The sequence below is a fragment of the Nanorana parkeri genome, unplaced genomic scaffold, assembly GCF_000935625.1.
Source record: "Nanorana parkeri isolate BGI_ZX_2015 unplaced genomic scaffold, ASM93562v1 scaffold1607, whole genome shotgun sequence".
NCBI lineage: Eukaryota > Metazoa > Chordata > Amphibia > Anura > Dicroglossidae > Nanorana > Nanorana parkeri.
In genome coordinates, this window is record NW_017307875.1 from 99,182 (window position 1) to 118,072 (window position 18,891).

The 18,891-nt window shown below is 45.0% G+C and overlaps 1 protein-coding gene across 2 annotated transcripts in view; it reads right to left on the minus strand.

Moving 5' to 3' along the window:
• Positions 1 to 18,891, minus strand: part of PTPA (protein phosphatase 2 phosphatase activator) — a 99,014-nt gene that overhangs the window by 31,297 nt on the left and 48,826 nt on the right. For both annotated transcript variants that reach the window (XM_018570846.1, XM_018570845.1), the window contains exons 6-8: positions 18,129 to 18,228; positions 11,350 to 11,474; positions 9,609 to 9,709 (exon numbers count right to left, since the gene is read on the minus strand). In XM_018570846.1, the coding sequence (XP_018426348.1) occupies positions 9,609 to 9,709; positions 11,350 to 11,474; positions 18,129 to 18,228 (326 nt within the window). The remainder of the gene's footprint in view (positions 1 to 9,608; positions 9,710 to 11,349; positions 11,475 to 18,128; positions 18,229 to 18,891) is intronic.

Below are 18,891 nucleotides of genomic sequence, written 5' to 3' on the forward strand. Positions count from 1 at the left end.
TCCTGCGTCAGGAAAGGGGGGGGGGGGGGGGGGGGGGGGGGTAGATGAGAGCAACCCCTTCCTGTCAGTTCCTTCCCTTCCAGCAGAAATTTAAACCCTCCCTTCTATAGGAAAGGGAAAAAAAACCTCCAAATTTAGAAGGGCAGATTGAAGCGGAGACTGTGCAGGCAGAGGAGAGAAGCTGCACAATGCTCTGTGCCTTTCAATTACTGCTCATCTCGCGCTCTCGTTAAGTCAGCATCGCTCTCTGCAAACTTCACTGATCTCATCCTCTGTTGTGGCGCTGGGGCTTTTTATTAACCCGCAGCTTGCCAAGAGAGCCGGCAACAGCGTTTTCCTGCTTATAACGAGCGTGGTTCAAAAAGCGAGGGTTCGTTTGTTTGGCGGTGTGCTTATTACACAGCCGCCTTCGCCAATGCAAGGAGACTTGCGGTCAGAGGGGTCTATTTTTGCGGTAGCCACAAGGTTCAATGGACCTTGATGAGGCTGGGCTCACTCCTGTGCACGAACCCTATAGAGAGCCGAGCTGATTTTTTTTGTTCATTGTTGTGAATGGTGCGGTCATATATAGCGCAGCAATTATTCTATCACATATGGCGCAGCATGGTGGCCATCTACCCTTGCAGTAATGGGGTCCTGTGCCCTGCGTGCATGGAGTTTCTATACTCTCCTTGTGTTCTCTCCATTGTGCCTGTTCCCTCTTACAACCCAAAAGCATGGTGTGTGTGTGTGTGTGTGTGTGTGTGTGTGTTTAAACTGTGAGCTCCTTTGGGGCAGAGACTGATGCAAATGCTTAAGACCCCATTCACACTGAGCAACATGGACAATCGTGCGTTTTTCCACGCGATTTAGAGCCGAGAGGCATTGAGCTACATTGCGCGACAGTGCACATTTTGTCGCGCTACGTTTGGGAGGAACTTCGTCGCTGCTACATTGGGCTGTAACCAATCAACAGCGGTCTTGATGCAACATCATTCCTTCCATATTGCAGTGCAAAAGTGACCCTTATATAGCGCGATATCGTGCGACAGGGTCGTGCAATATCGCCGGTAATGCGTGACATTGAGCAACACCATTGAGTCTATTGGAGCCAAATCGCGCGACATCCGCCGAAAAATAGGTCATGTTCGAGCTACAAGCTTCAGCGACATTGAGCAGTGAGATGTGAACAGCTCCATTGAAATGCATTGGACGAGCTACATTGAGCGACATTGCGCGGAAATATGCGCGATTTTGGAGCGGAAATCGCGCGACAAACCGCTCACTGTGAACGGGGTCTAAATGTTCTCTCCTGAATATGTTGGCGCTATAGATGTACAATTAATAAACAGTGAAAGTTCACTATTCATTTTTGGGTTCTGATGCAGCTTCCACTGATATTGTTGGTAGGGTGTGAAAAGCCCTCTATAAATGGAGGTGACTGACTGTACTAAAAATACATTGTCAAGGTATGCCAATCAAGGTATGTTCAGCATGAAGCAAATGCTGCGCATGCTTTCCCAGTATTTGTACAGGTTTCTTTCCACACAGGTATGAGCGAAAATAGTATTGGAGGTTATTGCTGCGTATCCCATCACTTCAGAGATAATAAGGGCCCGTTCGCACTCGCAGGTGTTTGGTATTTAAACTGCTTCCCAAATGCTTTGCATAGTCTTGCACATGTAAGGGAACACGTTAGTACACATTTGTATTTACGGCCTTACATTGCTTTGTGTTTCGCTGTGCTTTCATTTGGACATCATAAGCAAGCTGTGGAAGCCTATGGGCACTCAATGCCTGTAAGAGAAATCAATGGGAGCACTTCTCAAATGCTTCTCAGCACCAGTAGAATGTTTAGGAAGCATTTGAGAAGCCTCTGTTGTTAATTCTTCTTATACTTATTAACATATTTCATGGCTACCTGACATCAAAAAAGCCCGTCAAGCACCTAAAACATCACAAGTATATGACAATGCTTGATAAACGCATGGGGGTCCACCTTTCCAGGGCCGGGACCCCTTGGTAACATTTGCCAAGCTGTGGTGACCCCCCAACGGAGCGCTGGACTCCAAAATTAGTAAGGCGCTGGACTTGGGACTAAAAATAGAAGCACACTCACATGAATACAAGCCCTCCCCCGCCCCTGCTACCTGCTCTGCCTCCATGCAGCCTTCTCAGCCCCGGCACTGCTTAGACGCCTCCTGCCTCCTGCAGAGGTCACATTGTATGGGAGGCAGGAGGACAGCAGCGGCTGTGAATAGAAAAGCCCTGCTGTACACACTCCCCGGCCAGTAGATGTCGCTGCAGCGGCCAGGGAGTGTGTATAGCGCCACTTTTATATTCACAGCCTCTGCTGTCCTCCCGCTGACTGACACTGCTGCGCTAGGAGGAGGCTGAGTAGCCTCTCACCTAGCGCAGCAGAAGCGGATGCTGCGACCCCCTCAACAGTGACTTACGACCCACAGGTTGAGAACCGCTGGTATAGACTATCTCTAATGAAATAAACACTGGCGGGTAGTTTGAATCACAGAGGATTTGCCTTTAGGCGCAGTGGGCCTATGCCTATAGGTAGCTTCTACCAATATACTCATCTGTCATCCATTTTTTTCCACTATCAATAGAAATGCACTCCTCTCATATGACTTACACATTGTCACTATATTCTAAGCCAGGTTGGAATCAGTAAAACAATAATATATGATGTATAAAATGGTAAGGAGTACTGCTTTGGGTTCCAAATGGATGGAAATCAGGCCCTGTTGGATCATGTATTTTAGTAGCAAGTGCTGAACCTGTAATTGTGGGAGAAGAGGACAATTTTTGCTGCTACATCCTCTGTGGGCTCTCTGGACTGACAGCGTGTAAGGCCACATCCACACGCATGTAAATTCAGCAGCCTGCCCATGGCTCATTTCATTGCCCATCCATATGCCTCTCAACAAAGGCTGTGCTAGGCAAGTGTCATTTCGAACAAGTAAACCTCTGCCTCCATTACTGCTAGCTGCTTTCTCTGCAAATGTATTATAGCTTGTGTCACCTGCTGTTGGACGATTTCTTAAGGGACCGTAATATACAGGGGTACAGGTACTCCTAGAATGAGATCCTAATAGGTTGGACTTGATGGACTAATGTCTTTATTCAACCTCAAATACTATGTAATATGTGTGCACACAGCCACCACATGACACCAGATAGCACTGGCCCTCCCTTATGGAGACCCATACTGGTTGGTGGTTACTTGGATCCCATCCAGACTGGGGCCTATTCTGTGTCCCTGAGTGTAAAGCTGGGCATACATTGCTGGGCATGGCCCAGGCGGCATCACTCCATTAGACAAAAGTAGATTTTAAACAAATTTTGTTGAAGGAGCCGAATCAGAAGTAAATTGTCAGGCAAACAGTGATGTTAGTTAATCAGCTGCTCGGGTATTCTGACAGCTGTGGGTATCTGCTGTCAGAATACAATAACCCAACATGGAAGATTCTCCTATCCATGCTGCACATCCATAGGACTGAACAAGCCAGCTTAAGTCTGCTTTAAGGACCTTCTAATACAATTCTTTTCTGTAAAGTGCGTTGGAATAGGCTGGAGCTATACAAATAAAGTCGAAAATATGTAAACACCACGCCCACTAATTATACTCAGTGGGTTTCTATCAAATAACGCAGAGTGAAAAACCCACCTTAAAATCTTGTACCATTCCTAAAGAACACTATATTGCCATAAGTATTGTGACGCCGGCCTTTACATGCACGTTAACTTTAATGGCATCCCAGTCTTAGTCCGTAGGGTTCAATATTGAGTTGGCCCACCCTGTACCGCTATAACAGCTTCAACTCTTCTGGGAAGTCTGTCCACAAGGTTTAGGAGTGTGTCTATGCAAGTGTTTGACCATTCTTCCAGAAGCGCATTTGTGAGGTCAGGTACTGATGTTGGACGAGAAGGCCGGGCTCGCAGTCTACGCTCTAATTCATCCCAAAGGTGTTCTATCGGGTTGAGGTCAGGACTCTGTACAGGCCAGTCAAGTTCCTCCACCCCAAACTCGCTCATCCATGTCTTTATGGACCTTGCTTTGTGCACTGGTGCGCAGTCATGTTGGAACAGAAAGGGATAATCCCCAAACTGTTCCCACAAAGTTGGGAGCATGAAATTGTCCAAAATGTCTTGGTATGCTGATGCCTTAAGGCTGGGTTCACACCTGAGCGTATTTAACCCTGATCCACACTCGGGAATACCAATGGAAATGCGCGGCAAATGCCCCAAAGAAGCTCCTGTACTTCTTTGGGCGTAGGGCGCTTGGAAGAGCGTTCCTACGCTCTGTAAAACGCCCAGGTGGGAACCATGTCCATAGGCAATCATTGGTTTTCACATGTTGAGCGTTTTACAGCGTGTAGGAATGCGCTGTAAACCGCCCAGGTGTGAACCAGGCCTTAGAGTTCCCTTCACTAGAACTAAGGGGCCATGCCCAACCCCTGAAAAACAATCCCCCCCCATAACCCCCCCTCCACCAAACTTTACACTAGGCACAATGCAGTCAGGCAAGTACCGTTCTCCCGGCAACCCCCAAACCCCGACACGTCCATGGGATTGCCAGACAGAGAAGCGTGATTCGTCATTCCAGAGAACACGTCTTCACTTCTCTAGAGTCCAGTGGCGGCACGCTTTACACCACTGCATTCGACGCTTTGCATTGCACTTGGTGATGTAAGGCTTGGATGCAGCTGCTCGGCCATGGCAGCCCCATTGAATGAAGCTCTCTGCGCACTGTTGTTGTGCCAATCTGAAGGCCACACGAAGTTTGGAGGTCTGTAGCTACTGACTCTGCAGACAGTTGGCGACTTCTGCGCACTGCACACTTCAGCATGCGCTGACCCCGCTCTGTCATTTTACATGGCCTACCACTTCCTGGCAGATTTGCGGTTGATCCCAGTTGCTTCCACATTGTTATAATGCCACTAACAGGTGACCGTGGAAAATTTGGTAGCAAGGACATTTCACAGAACACCTGAATCCAATGATTTGGAGGGGTGTCCCAATACTTTTGGCAATATAGTGTATGTTAATTTAATAAACCAGAACTTTACTGATTTGTTATCCATCCCGCAAATGTCACATTTAAAAAGGGACTCTAAAGTCTATTTGATGTTTCTTATATAGTACAATTCAAAGTGATCACATTGATTTCAATAATGTTATGTAAAAGGTCTATTGACATTTTAAAAGAGCCTGTTTCCATGTTTAGTTTGTTATTATACTGTACATGTAAATGGGTATATCTTTGCTTAATACATAAGAAGGCGGTGCTTCCTGATCTGTAATGCTGCACAATGGTTGTGCCTTACTGTTCCTGTGTCTCAATACAAGTCTACCTCATTCAGGTCTCATTGAGAAAAATATCCCAGCTATGTGGCTGACATCCTAATCTTAAAAGTTGCTCATTGAAAGTGATTGCAGTGAAGCACAGGCAGCCACTAGTAGTATCTACCAATCCCTATTCATCTCTATGAAGCGTGTAACCTAAAATTGAATACAGGTTTTTTTTTTGTGTGAGCTTTACTGGCCCTTTAAATTGCCGTTCCTGCATTTCTATCAGTGTGTTTACAACAGGGAGACATGACTGCACTACACGATTGTAAGCCTCCATACATTTCACAGTGTTGTAGGAATGATCAAGACTGTGGTTTGGTTATGTGGATCAGGTACGGTTCTGACGACAGTATAGGGGAACAATATATGCAGATATCCAGCTTTGATATAGCTCTTTTTTTTCTGTTGAAAAGGGAACGCGCGATGTTCAAAGTGAAATAAAAATATATAGGCTGAATATTTTCCTACAAACGTAAGTAGCGGGCCTCCATTTCTGTTTTTCTTTCCTCGCAGTGACTTTTATATGGAAATGTAATGAGCGGAGGGTGAATATTTCCATGTGGATCATTGCAGGAAGACGTAGACACAATAGGATGCGAGGCTACTATGCAGCTGTTCTCCCTGCCATATAGTGCTGCAGGCAGGAACTGTTCTGTCATGTCTCTTTCCTCCGGGAGCATCTTCCAATCAGGAAGTGCCAGCCCCATGTGACCCCGGGTCACACACAATATACCTTCTCAATAGGGCTACTCTGTGCTCTGATCAGCGCTGCTCGTGTCCTAGAGGCAAACTAATGTTACCAGAAATAGAAGCAGGGAGCAATGGCGCTACAATATTTTAGTTTAATTAAAGAGCTGTCCTAGGCAACACGTGAAACCTGCAAGCATGAGATGCTGTCAGGATACATATCAATTCTGCTAAAGTCACAACATCCACTCCGTGAACCTTAAAATGGACCTTTACAGAAATCCCCCTTTCATAAATCCTGACTACCCTGATAAGAGAAAAATAATAAAAAGTGTCAGGAAATGGGGTTGGAGGTGTTGGCACAGATCAAAATTATTCTGAGCCTTATATAAATGTAAGCCCGTTCACGCCTTTGTGATGTGACAGGGGTGCATTGTGGCACGCGGAGGTAGGACAGCTCATAAATTTGAACGCACATTTTTTTACAAACTGCATCACCCCACATTCCATGGTAATAGGTTATGATATGAGGTGGTGCGATACAACACATAGTGAGGAAAATAAGGATTTGATCCCCTGCAGATTTTGTAAGTTGCCCGCTTACAAAGAAATGAAAGGTCTATAAGTTTTATCATAGGTGTATTTTAAAAGGTCTTTCATTTTTTATCATAGGTGTTATTTAAACGGCAGAGACTATCAACCAAAAATCCAGAAAAAAATCCACGATACAAATTTTATAAATTGAGTTGCAGTTCAGTGAGTAACTTGTCAACTTGATTCCATGCAGACTGGTGTGCCCTGACCCCCTCCCTACACTATCCAACATGTAGACGGTTCTCCTTCTAGTTCCCATAAGGAGGAGTCTGCCCCTATACATTTATAACCTGCATGTCTTGCAATGTCCCTCCATAGTGTGGCTGCCGCACTTGGGAGTCTCTTTCCCCTTGCTTTGGCTGGATAGCAGGTTGCTCTTTCCTTCACCCCAATCTCCCCCATAGTCTTAAGATGGCAGCATGGGCTAGCATGCTGGCAGATCTGAAGTCAAGTGAGTGACCTCTGCTTTCCTGAACAAACCATTTTGTCCAATTAGAATCCAAACTAAAATAGATGCAACAGTCTACTATTACCAACATTTTTTTCTATTTACTGGCTGTCAGTAGCTGAACTAGTAAAAAAAAAACAAAAAAAACATCCATTATCAGGAACTCTGGTGGGCAACTGAAAAAGTCCCCATTGTTTTTTTATTTGGGTGGGAACCAACCAGAACAGGACTGGGGACATTTGGCCCGGTAGGCAACACAAACAACCAGCCATTTTATGATAGGAACAGTTTCCTTTGAGCTAAAGAAAGTATACCACATGAAGATTGCCATAGTGCCACAGTGACTGGTGGGCCAAGGTGGGTATTAAAGATCATGGTTTATTGCAACATACCTTTCACACATATATGAAAAAAATGGTTGCATTTAGAGAAATAATTATTGATTTTCTTCGAGCTGAACAAATAACTGCTCCTCTGTGAAAATTATGTGGAGTCACCTAAATAACATACTAAATCAGATCTGAAAGTGGGGAGCATCTCCAATCAGGACCACCAACTCAACATACACTATATTGCCAAAAGTATTGGGACGCCTGCCTTTACACGCACATGGACATTAATGGCATCCCTAGTCCGTAGGGTTCAATATCGAGTTGGCTCACCCTTTGCAGCTATAACAGCTTCAACTCTTCTGGGAAGGAGTCCACAAGGTTTAGGAGTGTGTCTATGGGAATGTTTGACCATTCTTCCAGAAGCGCATTTGTGAGGTCAGGTACTGATGTTGGACGCGAAGGCCGGGCTCGCAGTCTCCGCTCTAATTCATCCTAAAGGTGTGCTCTCAGGTTGAGGTCAGGACTCTGTGCAGGCCAGTCAAGTTCCTCCACCCCAAACTCGCTCATCCATGTCTTTATGGACCTTGAGTTGTGCACTGGAGTGCAGTCATGTTGGAACAGGAAGGGACAATCCCCAAACTGTTCCCACAAAGTTGGGAGCATGCAATTGTCCAAAATGTCTTGTATGCTGATGCCTTAAGAGTTCCCTTCACTGGAACTAAGGGGCCAAGTCCAACCCCTGAAATACAACCCCAAACCATAATCCCCCCTCCACAAAACTTTACACTTGGCACAATGCAGTGAGGCAAGTACCGTTCTCCTGGCAACCACCAAACCCAGACACATCCATCGGATTGCCAGACAGAGAAGCGTGATTCGTCACTCCACAGAACACATCTCCACTTCTCTAGAGTCCAGTGGCGGCGTGCTTTACACCACTGCATCTGACACTTTGCACTTGGTGATGTAAGGCTTGGATGCAGCTGCTCGGCCATGGAAACCCATTCCATGAAGCTCTCTGCGCACTGTTGTTGTGCCAATCTGAAGGCCACACGAAGTTTGGGAGTCTGTAGCTATTGACTCCGCATACAGTTGGCGACTTCTGCACACTGTGTGCCTCAACATGCGCTGACCCCGCTCTGTCATTTTACGTGGCCTACCACTTTGTGGCTGAGTTGCTGTTGTTCCCAGTTGCTTTCTCTTTGTTATAATACCACTAACAGTTGACCGTGGAATTTTTAGTAGCAAGGAAGTTTCACAGATGGACTTATTGCACAGGTGGCAACCTGTCACGGTTGAATTCACTGAGCTCCTGAGAGCGACCCATTCTTTCAGGAATGTTTGTAGAAGCGTCTGCATGCCGAGGTGCGTGATTTTATACCCCTCTGGCCATGGAGGTGATTGGAACACCTGAATCCAATGATTTGGAGGGGTGTCCCAATACTTTTGGCAATATAGTGTATATTACTTGTACTGGCCCAGGAGAATCTCTTCCTGCCTTTCAGGTCAGTCTTCCCCAGCACATGTACCTGTGCTGCCAAGACACATAAATGTGTTACATTACATAAGTGGGAAAATGCTCCAGAAAAGGTAGCTTTCCTACAACCTTGCAAAAATTATGTTACATGGCCATTTTGGTTGTACAGATTGCTTAGCAGAGTTTGAAAGCTGATTTATGATAGCTGCCATTGCCTGCTGCATATTTTTGAAGGATACCTGTAGTTTCAGGCCAAATGCCCCCCCAGCCTACAGTAGGCAATGTTCCTCCAAGGTGCAGGACTCTTGATTTAGCACTCCCTGGACAACCTGTAGATAATGCAGTGTTTACAATCTCTACCCCTCTGTATTCAATTCATAGGCACTGAAAGTGTAATATTGGAGGGAACCCAGGGGTGAGTTTGTATCGTGCAGGTCACTGGTCAATCAACTCAATGGCATTGCACCATAAGAGGCAGAGCCTTTCTGAGTGTTTTGATAGGCTTTAGATGTCTTTTATGGATAAATAAGACCCAACACAGGTCCTCAACAAGCCAGAAGCAGTAAGTCACTTTACTGCTGAAGGCAAAACAGTTTAACACATGCACATACAATGCACTGGATACAAAAAAAGCAGTAGGATAGTATAGCCCCCATTTATCAAAGTTTCTTATTTGCAATGACAGAATAGTGGGATTGACAGGAAAAAAAAAAGTCGACCTCACCTGTGTTATAAACAGGATACATTCCAGGAACATATAATCCTTGTAATGCTCATTCACAATCTTCTCGTCCACAAAGTGCCTGGGCTCCAACGTAGAATGGTCTGCAAGATATTGGCTAGAAGTGAACTTATGTTTTACAACCTGCCTTCTACCAGGCAGCCCTGAAAACAACAAATGTACATACCCTGCACATGTAAAAGATGACACATGCATTTGTTAGGCTGAATACTAAAGGAACAAATAGATTCAGTGGTTAGAGACCTGTTGGGTTCTCGTACAAGAACTGTGCTCAAGATGTTCAAATGCAGGACCTTCCATTCCACTGTGGCTGCTATGAGACTGTATTACAGCACAACTTTAGCCTAACCACTAAATACACTGATGATATGCATATATGTAAGCTAGTTTACCAACACAAGGATCTATAATTCTGTTTAGACAGTCTTTTGATTCCCATGGCCCTGCCACACTATACAGCCAGTGATTGAGAAAAAGATCAGAGGATGTCATAGCAGATCTCCTTAGGAAAATGCTATTTGCCTGTTTCTGGTTTCGATACTTTGAGTCACAAAGCTAGAAAAAACATGCAGCTAGTAAAGGCAAGAGGAAAATCACCACACCTGATCCGCATACCAGCTCAGTGACTTAAGGTATTGAAACCTTTAAAAGGAGAACTATGGGGTCAGGGCTTTTCCCCATAGTTCTCCTCAGGGTCAAGGGAGGACATAAACTAGCGTCCTCCCGTGACCCAAAGCTCAGTATACCGCGAGCTACAGCTCGCGGGATACTGAGACCACCGCAGCCGGGACGGACATTACTCTTGAGATTCACCCAGCTGTGTGATTGACAGCTGGCTCTGCCTATCTAGAGGCAGAGCCAGCTGAACCCGCCCACTCCCCCGTCCGTTCCTCCAGTCAGTGCTGGAGGATCGGACAGGGGGGGGAATCCCTGCAGGGAGCCGTGACCGATAGTCACGGCTCTCTACAGGGACAGGATCGAGAAGTGAGCGAGAACTGTCATACATTGGCTCAATAGATTGGGAAGTGAGCGAACACATACCGTTGCTCGCTCACTTCTCGATCATCTACCTGCAGAGAGCGGTGACTGCCAGTCACCGGTCCCCACAGGGATTCCCCCACTCCCTGCTCCTCCAGCGCTGACTGGAGGAACGGACGGGGAGGGGGCGGGTTTAGCTGGCCCTGCCTCTAGATAGGCAGAGCCAGCTGTCATTCACGCAGCTGGGTGGATCTCGACAGCACACGTCCCGGCTGCGGCGCTCTCAGTATATACTGAGCTTTGGGTCACGGGAGGATGCTAGTATATGTCCTCCTGTGATCCTTAGGAGAACTATGGGGACAAACATGGGGACAAACACCCACCCCATAGTTCTCTTTTAACTCAACATAACAGCCAGGAAACAGGAATTTCTAAAAGATAGAGCTCAGAAATGGCAAATTACATATTTTTATAGTATATGTTTCGTAATGGCTGCCTTCACCAAGCCGCCTTCACCAAGCAACCCCCCCCCCCGGGTACCTGTAGCTTGTCAGAATTATAGCACTGTGCAGTGCAATAGGCACCAAGTATCTCGTGGCACTATCCCTCCCACCCTAGCCTGATTTCTAGTGTGAAGAAATTATGGGGGGGGATTAATATGAAGATATATGCTGAAGTTCCACTTTAAGGGCTGCGATGTGTGAAAGAGAGAAAACAACTGTCCTAAAAAAACATTGATTTTTACCTACAAGCTGAGCGCTGCCCCATATAAAGGGAAGAAACTGGAAGTCATCGAGGCCCCAGACCCCTTGGCTGCCAGCTGGCTCCATTCTATAGGTTTTCTGCAGCTTTCGCATAACTTCAAGGTAACTGCAAGTATAAAGAAGAACAGAGAGAGAGAAGAAATCAAAGTAATTCATGGACAATGGTGGCATTCATGAAACAATTGCTACAAGCTACCAAAGAAGGCTTTACTGATGACTTGCGGTCAGGTGGTCAGGCACAGGGCGACAGTGAATAGGCCCAAATATTGGACCTCCAGATCTTTCTTGTAATCATGCCCTTAGAAGGTTCCTCTTTATTCAAAACTTATATTCGCTGTGTATTAGTCAAACCCTTTGCGGATTGTAGTAAAGATCACCAACAAACCTCTACCCCATCTAGAGAGGAAAACACTAAATGTGGTTGTCCAAATGTTCCAGTCTATCTGACCCCCAGTACAGTCATATTATCTCAATCAATTAGGTGTACTATTTTTTGGCATAGAAACACGTCTATAATACTGAAAGGTTTATTATGATATTACTAGTTTACCCTTAAAGGGTATCTAAACCCAATAACAAAAAAGTAATATATTGCAGCTTACCAGTCTTTAGATCTAGTGGCTGCATTAGCTTTCTTTATCTCTGAATATTGTCTTTATTCTCACCTTGTAATTCTGCAGATAGCATACTTCCTGGTCCTAGGGTGTCAAGGATCACTCACTTCAGTTGCCATGGTTGCCTCTCATTACATGGGGGGGCGGGGGAATTTGTAGTATACAGAAAATAGCGCGGAAGGAAGATAACATTGTTTGTGATTTCCGTTCAACTCACAGGAAGTTACATGGACCAGGCATTTCTATCAAGATCAACAGATATTTTTTGTACTTGCTGAAAATGTTCTTAGCATGAAAAATTAAAACTAATTCAGCCACCACGCCAAAGGACTGGTAAGCTTCAATATATAAAATAGGGATCACCGATATATTGGCCGCCGACACATATCGGCCAAAAATGGCACTTTTGGCTAAATGCTGAAAGTGCCATTTTCTGCCGATACAGCGGTGCATCCCTGGTTTCTCTCCTCCCCGCTGGGCACTGCTCTGTGTCCCAGCGGGGAGAAGAGAAAGTGTTACAGGCGGCCGAGTGCTGTTGGAGGTGAGCGCTGTGAGCGGCCGGCGTCTCTCCTCCCACACCGCTCAGCCTCCTATTACAGATCGGGGGATCGGTGTGGGCGGAGACAGCCAGCGCTGTCACAGGAGGCTGAGCCCTCCTCCCTGCACCACTCGCTCAGCCTCCTGTGACAGCGGTCAGGCCGGAGAGCGGTACAAACACTCAGTGATCAGTGATCGCTGAGTGTTTGTAAATAATTGAGGACAGAGTATGTTTACCATATTCTCAATTATGAATGAATAATTGTGGTTATAGTAAACACACTATGTCCTCATGTTATGAATGAACAGGTAACACTCAGTATAGAGGAATCCTGTTCATTTATAACAGGGGACACAGAAAAAGAGATTGAGGACTCTGTGTTCTCAATCTCTTTTTCTATTTTAAAAGGGAAATATCAGGGGTCTGTTTAGACCCCTAATATTTCCCCAAAGCCAATAAAAGTAAAGTAAAAAATTAAAATATTTAATAAAATAAATATAAAATATTTTAAAAATGTATAAAAAAAATGGAAAAAAATTAAAATAAAAAACATTTTCGGTTTCGGCCTGACAATTTTTTTCTATTTCAGTTGCGTTTTGAAAATTCCAATTCGGTGCAGCTCTAATATAAAATGTTGTTCTTGGGTCTATGGAGAGAGTTTCTTTGTATGGACAATTTTCCTGGGAGTTGCTAAGAGGAACAAAGGACATCCATAAGGAAGAAGTTAGAAATAAAAGTATTGAATGCAGTTTGACCCATTTTCTAAGATAAGGGTCATCAAAGGGGTGGTTCTCATCAGATCAGAGATATATGAAGTGGTGGGAGCACTTTTGGGAACACTGATTCGAAGTCTATAGGACACAGTGGAAATGTTAATTTTAGGACTTATATGTACTGACTATTACACACACATTTGACAGGATCTAATTTTGGCACACTGGTTATATTTTTCTGTATAAAGATGTATGGGATTTGTATTTTTTGGAACATTGCATGAATTTAAATTAAATTTTTTTAAAGCATGGTTACATTATACACTGGCTGGCCAAAAAAAGGTCACCACCTGGATTTTGTGCTATAATCTGGGGTTGCTTCAGTTGGTCAGGTCTTGGTTCAGCAATGTTATGTCCCCAATTTATGAGATCAGCTGCCTAATTAAATATACTGAATTACCAGGTTTTTCCATCAATGGATTGTTTTCTTCCCTGATGGCACCGCTATATTCCAAGATGACAATGCCAGGATTCATTGGGCTTAAATTATGAAAGAGTGGTTCAGGGAGCAGGGACATCATTTACACACATGGATTGGCCACCACAGAGTCCAGACCTTAATCCCATTGAGAATCTATAGGATGAGCTGGAGAAGACTTTACCCAGTGGTCCGACTCTCCCATCATCACCACAAGATCTTTAATGAAAAATTAATGCAACTCCAGATGGAAATAAATGTTGTGACTAGGGATGCACCGATACCGGTATTTTGGTACCGAGTACGAGTACCGATAATTTTTTTTCGGTACTCGCCAATACCAATTACCGAGTAACGGAAGTCCCATTCAGGAAGCCGGGCAGCGTGTAAAGACTCGCCACCTGGCTTCCCGATTAACAAGAAAGTCTGTCCCCTCTTACCTTGGTATGTCCAGCCTGTCACCCCCAGGGACTCTCCAGCCAGAACGCGGTCTTCCTCCGGTACCCAGCCGTAGCTGCCTGGCCGGCCAATCAGGAAGCGGGCGCCGTGTAATGACGCGACGCCCTGCTACCTGATTGGCCGGGAGGCTGGCTCCATGCTCCCTCATCATGAGATGACGAGGGAGCATGAAGCCAGCTTCCCGGCCAATCAGAATGGCGGGCGCTGCGTCATTATACGTTGCCCGACTTCCTGATTGGCCAGCTTCCCGACCAATCAGGAAGCGCGTCATTACACGCTGCCTGGCTTCCTGATTGGCCGGAAAGTCCGCTCCATGATCTCTCTTCACAAGTGATGAAAGAGCATGGGGCCGCTGCTCGGCCAATCAGGAAACCGGGCAGCGTGTAATGACGCGCTGCCCGGCTTCCTGATACAGAAAGTACTCGTGCTAGAAATCGGAGCATTTGGGCGAGTACGAGTACTCGACCCAAATACTCAGTATCGGCACCGATATCGATACTAGTATTGGTGCATCCCTAGTTGTGACAATGCATAACCAGATCGAAATGATGCCATGGTGAATGAGTGCCGTAATCAAAGCTAAAGGAGGTCCAACGAAATATTAGAGTGTGTGACTTTTTTTTTGCCAGGCAGTGTATAGATAGATGTAATAAGGGTGGGTTCAGCATTTAGCACAATCACTGAATGCTTCTGGTTGGCATACAGCGTACATACAGTACCTCCCAAATTTATGAGATGAGACAGAGGGACACCTTCCAGCACAATGTATTTAGGCAATGTTTTATTAATTTATATGGGAAAAATTAGAGGTGCACCGAAATGAAACCGAAAATAAAAAAAATGTCAGGCCAAAACAATTTTTTTTCCAACCTTTTCACAACCTTTTCAAATGTTTTAAAATATTTTATTTTTATGAAATATTTTTATTGTTTTACTGTTGAGGTTTTCGGGGAAATATTAGGGGTCTAAACAGATCCCTGATATTTCCCTTTTAAAATAGAAAAAGAGATTGAAGACACGAGGTCTTCAATCTGTTTTTCTGCAGCTCCTTTTATCAATGAACAGGAATCCTCTATAGTGAGTGTTCCTGTTCATTCATAACTCGTGGAGATAGTATGTTTACCATGTCCAGAATCATGAATGAACAGGAAATGATGTAGATCACTTCATATTCATAGTTGGGGACATAATTGAGGACATAGTATGTTTACTAACACTCAGCGATTATTGATCGCCAAGTCCTTGGACCTACTCTCCATTCTGTCTCGCTGTCACAGGAGGCTGAGCAAGAGGTGCGGGGTGGAGAGCTCATCTCCTCTGACAGCTGAATCACCGGCCCGGTCTCCTGTGACAGCTGTCTCGCCCCCACACCGCTCTCCTAATCTGTTACAGGAGGGAGGAGAGACGCCAGCCACTCACATCTCTCCCCTCCCGCTGTGACAGTTTCCCCCACTGGACGCTGCGCTGTGACAGTCCCCCCCCACTGGACGCTGCGCTGTGTCAGAGGCGACACAGAACAGCGCCCAGCGGGTAGGAGAGAAACCAGGGATGTACCGTAATTTCGGCCGAAAGATGGCATCCCTACCAAAAATGATTGGTTAATCCCAAAATTGTTTTTTTTTATTCACCAATATTTTTCACTTATACTTATTTTTTAAATAGCTAACAAGACAATTAAGGGATACGAGAAAGGTTTTAGTGCAGAATAACACGTTTGTTAGGTAAATAGAACCTTTTCATTGATTTCTGTACATCAGAGAGTAAAGAGTGACAACTTAGATGGAAAGAGGGGCACAGGGATTAGGTTCCAAATGAAGGACAGTTGGGAGGTATGTGCATACTCCCTGGAATCTAGCATTGGTTGTGCTTGTATGCCCCTGTGTCTTGTATTCCTTGTGCAAGCATCCTACTGGTTTAAACTATTTTTTGCTCCTTTATATCCACATACATACATACATACATACATACATACATATGCACATTTTATGTGAGGGAAAACAAAGACATATGAAGGGCCAAACAGTTTCTAATTAGTGTGGTCCACCCAAAACAGAAGCAGGTCAGCCTAAAAGAGATACAGCTCAGCCTAGAAGAAGCAGCATATGCATCAAGGGAACAATTTACATTTCAACTGTACATGGACAGATATGTATTCCTAAAGTATATATACACATGTTCCAGAGGAAGCAGCAAACGTGTCCATTAAATGTAGCAATTGGTGTTCAGCAGTTACAAAAAAACATCCTTGCTATAGTACCAAATTAGGCTTTAGTTCCTGGGCAGATTGCTGGTAGCTAGAAGAAGCACTATATGGCGCCTGTCAAATTGAGAAAGTCATGATGCTTCCTGCATTATAAGAGCACTTCTGCCCCAATCAGCCAGGGGTTAGCCCAGTATGCACCTGAGAGGTGAACATAGTAATTATTTTCCATAGCTACTAGCATTTGTGTCTGGCTGGCCCAGGCATGCCACTTGGTAAGAGTGCTATTGGGCCATATGCTTAAAAGAGAACTATGGCGTAAGTGGTTTTTCCCATAGTTCACTTAAGGGTCACGGGAGGACATATACTAGCAACAGCCTCCCCCCTTCCTTCCTCCCAAGGGGCAGCATTTGCGGCCTCGGTTTCCAATAACCAATCTTCATCGCTCTTTTAAGAGGTGGGGACAGCAAGGATAAGCATATTTAAATTTTGACTTTTTCAGAAAGTCAACTCTTACAAAGAGCTTCAGGGGGAATAGGGGCTCTGCAGGGACATTAGGGTGGTGGAGGAATTAAAAGAGAACTATGGGGTAAGTGTTTTTCCCCATAGTTCTCCTAAGGGTCACCGGAGGACATATACTAGCGTCCTCCCGTGAACCAAAGCTCAGTATATCGCGAGCTACAGCTCGCGGTATACTGAGACCGCCGCAGCCGGGACGGATCCCGACAATGCTGTCGAGATCCACCCAGCTGCGTGAGTGACAGCTGGCTCTGCCTATCTAGAGGCAGAGCCAGCTGTGCCCGCCCCCTCCCCTGTCCGTTCCTCCAGTCAACATTGGAGGATCGGAGAGGGGAGGGGGGAATCCCTGTGGGGAGCCGTGACTGACAGTCACCTCTCTCTGCAGGGACAGGATCGAGAGAAGTGAGTGAGCAACGGTATGTGTTCGCTCACTTCCCGATCTATTGAGCCGACCTGTGACAGTTTCATTGTCACACGTCGGCTTGAAATATGAGGATGAGTGATTTTCACTCACCTCATAGTTCTCCTTTAAATGTTAAAGGTTAGTAGAGGCAACAGTTTGTGTTGAATGATGCACTAGATGGCACAGATGCCAAAGGGTGGTCAGATTGTGCCTGCATGTCCCAGCACCGTTTGGTATTTAGGCCAGCTTCTGGTCATCCAGAAATTCATTAAGAACAAGAGGCATTAGGAGGTTTTGCCCGGTGCTTGTTTAGACTGCCATCCAGTTAAGGAGTGCCAAGACCTTTAGGGTTTGTGTTGACGGGCATTAGTTTGCATCAGACGTGTTTTGCATTCCCATACAAGTCTACAGTAATGCAAAACCCGCTTGAAGCAGGTCAAATAGAGAAGTAGGTCAACTGCAGGTCAAATGCTCCTGTCAGTGAATTCAGAATGATCTCAGAAGCTTCTTATCTGATGTAAAAATGATGCCATTCACCAGCCCATCAACACAAGACTTAGCCACATGTCGTCCCAAATATGTCTATGGTTAATGTATTATAAAAGGAAGTGACCATACCCATTTCTCTTTAGATCACTGAACAACTGCAGAGTTTTTTCATCAGGAATCATTAATAATCAACTACTCATTATTGGTTTCCCATTAATCCCTTCAATGCCCAACTCTTATAATTCAGGCCTGACGATGGCATAATTTGCCAATTCTGGGTCACATATGGTAAGTGTACCATTGAAAAATACTGTTCTGTACAAGCATCCCCTTTAATTCATTCTTACCGATCGAAGATTTTGAAGACCATGGCGAGCTGATCATCCACCTGGAGAACACCGATTTTACACAAACAGAACAAGAAGGCGGCAAATGCAGCTTCATGTCCTACAAAGAAAGAGAAATTACTGCGTTACTCCAGCACATCATCAAACTGACCCCCGCAAAGAAAGAGAAATGACTGCGTTACTCCAGCACATCATCAAATTGACCCCAACATATTAAATTATTCTAATTACAGCAACCTGGCTTATTCAGCAAGGTCTCATTCACACGAGTGGCTTCTGAGAGCCATTTTTTGTTTTTTTGCACGTCTGCTCCACCGCAATCTCATTTCCTTTGACTAGCAGAGGCCTAAATGAAGACTGTGATTGCCACGTTTATACAATGCGCCTTTAAAAAAAAGGGCCTACAATAATCAGTGATGCAAAATACACCCGTGTAACTGCAGCCGGCGTCTTGTGTTCATGCCGGAGCTACTTCCCAGCATCTGTTCCTCGTTTAGGGGGAAGAGAATCGCAGACTAAGCACTACTGAAGAGCTTGTGCGAACAAACCTTAGGCAGAGGAAAAACAATTTATTGTTATTCATTTACATGGCTACAGCGTATTGCATAGAGAGCAATCACATCAGATCTGGTCACCAAAAGAGCTTGCAATCTAATGTCCTTCTACAGTCATATAGACACAGATACTATCCCCAATAAAAAATGGAATCCAATTAACCCATCAGTATGTGTCTGGGGTGTGGGAGATCACACACAGATATGTG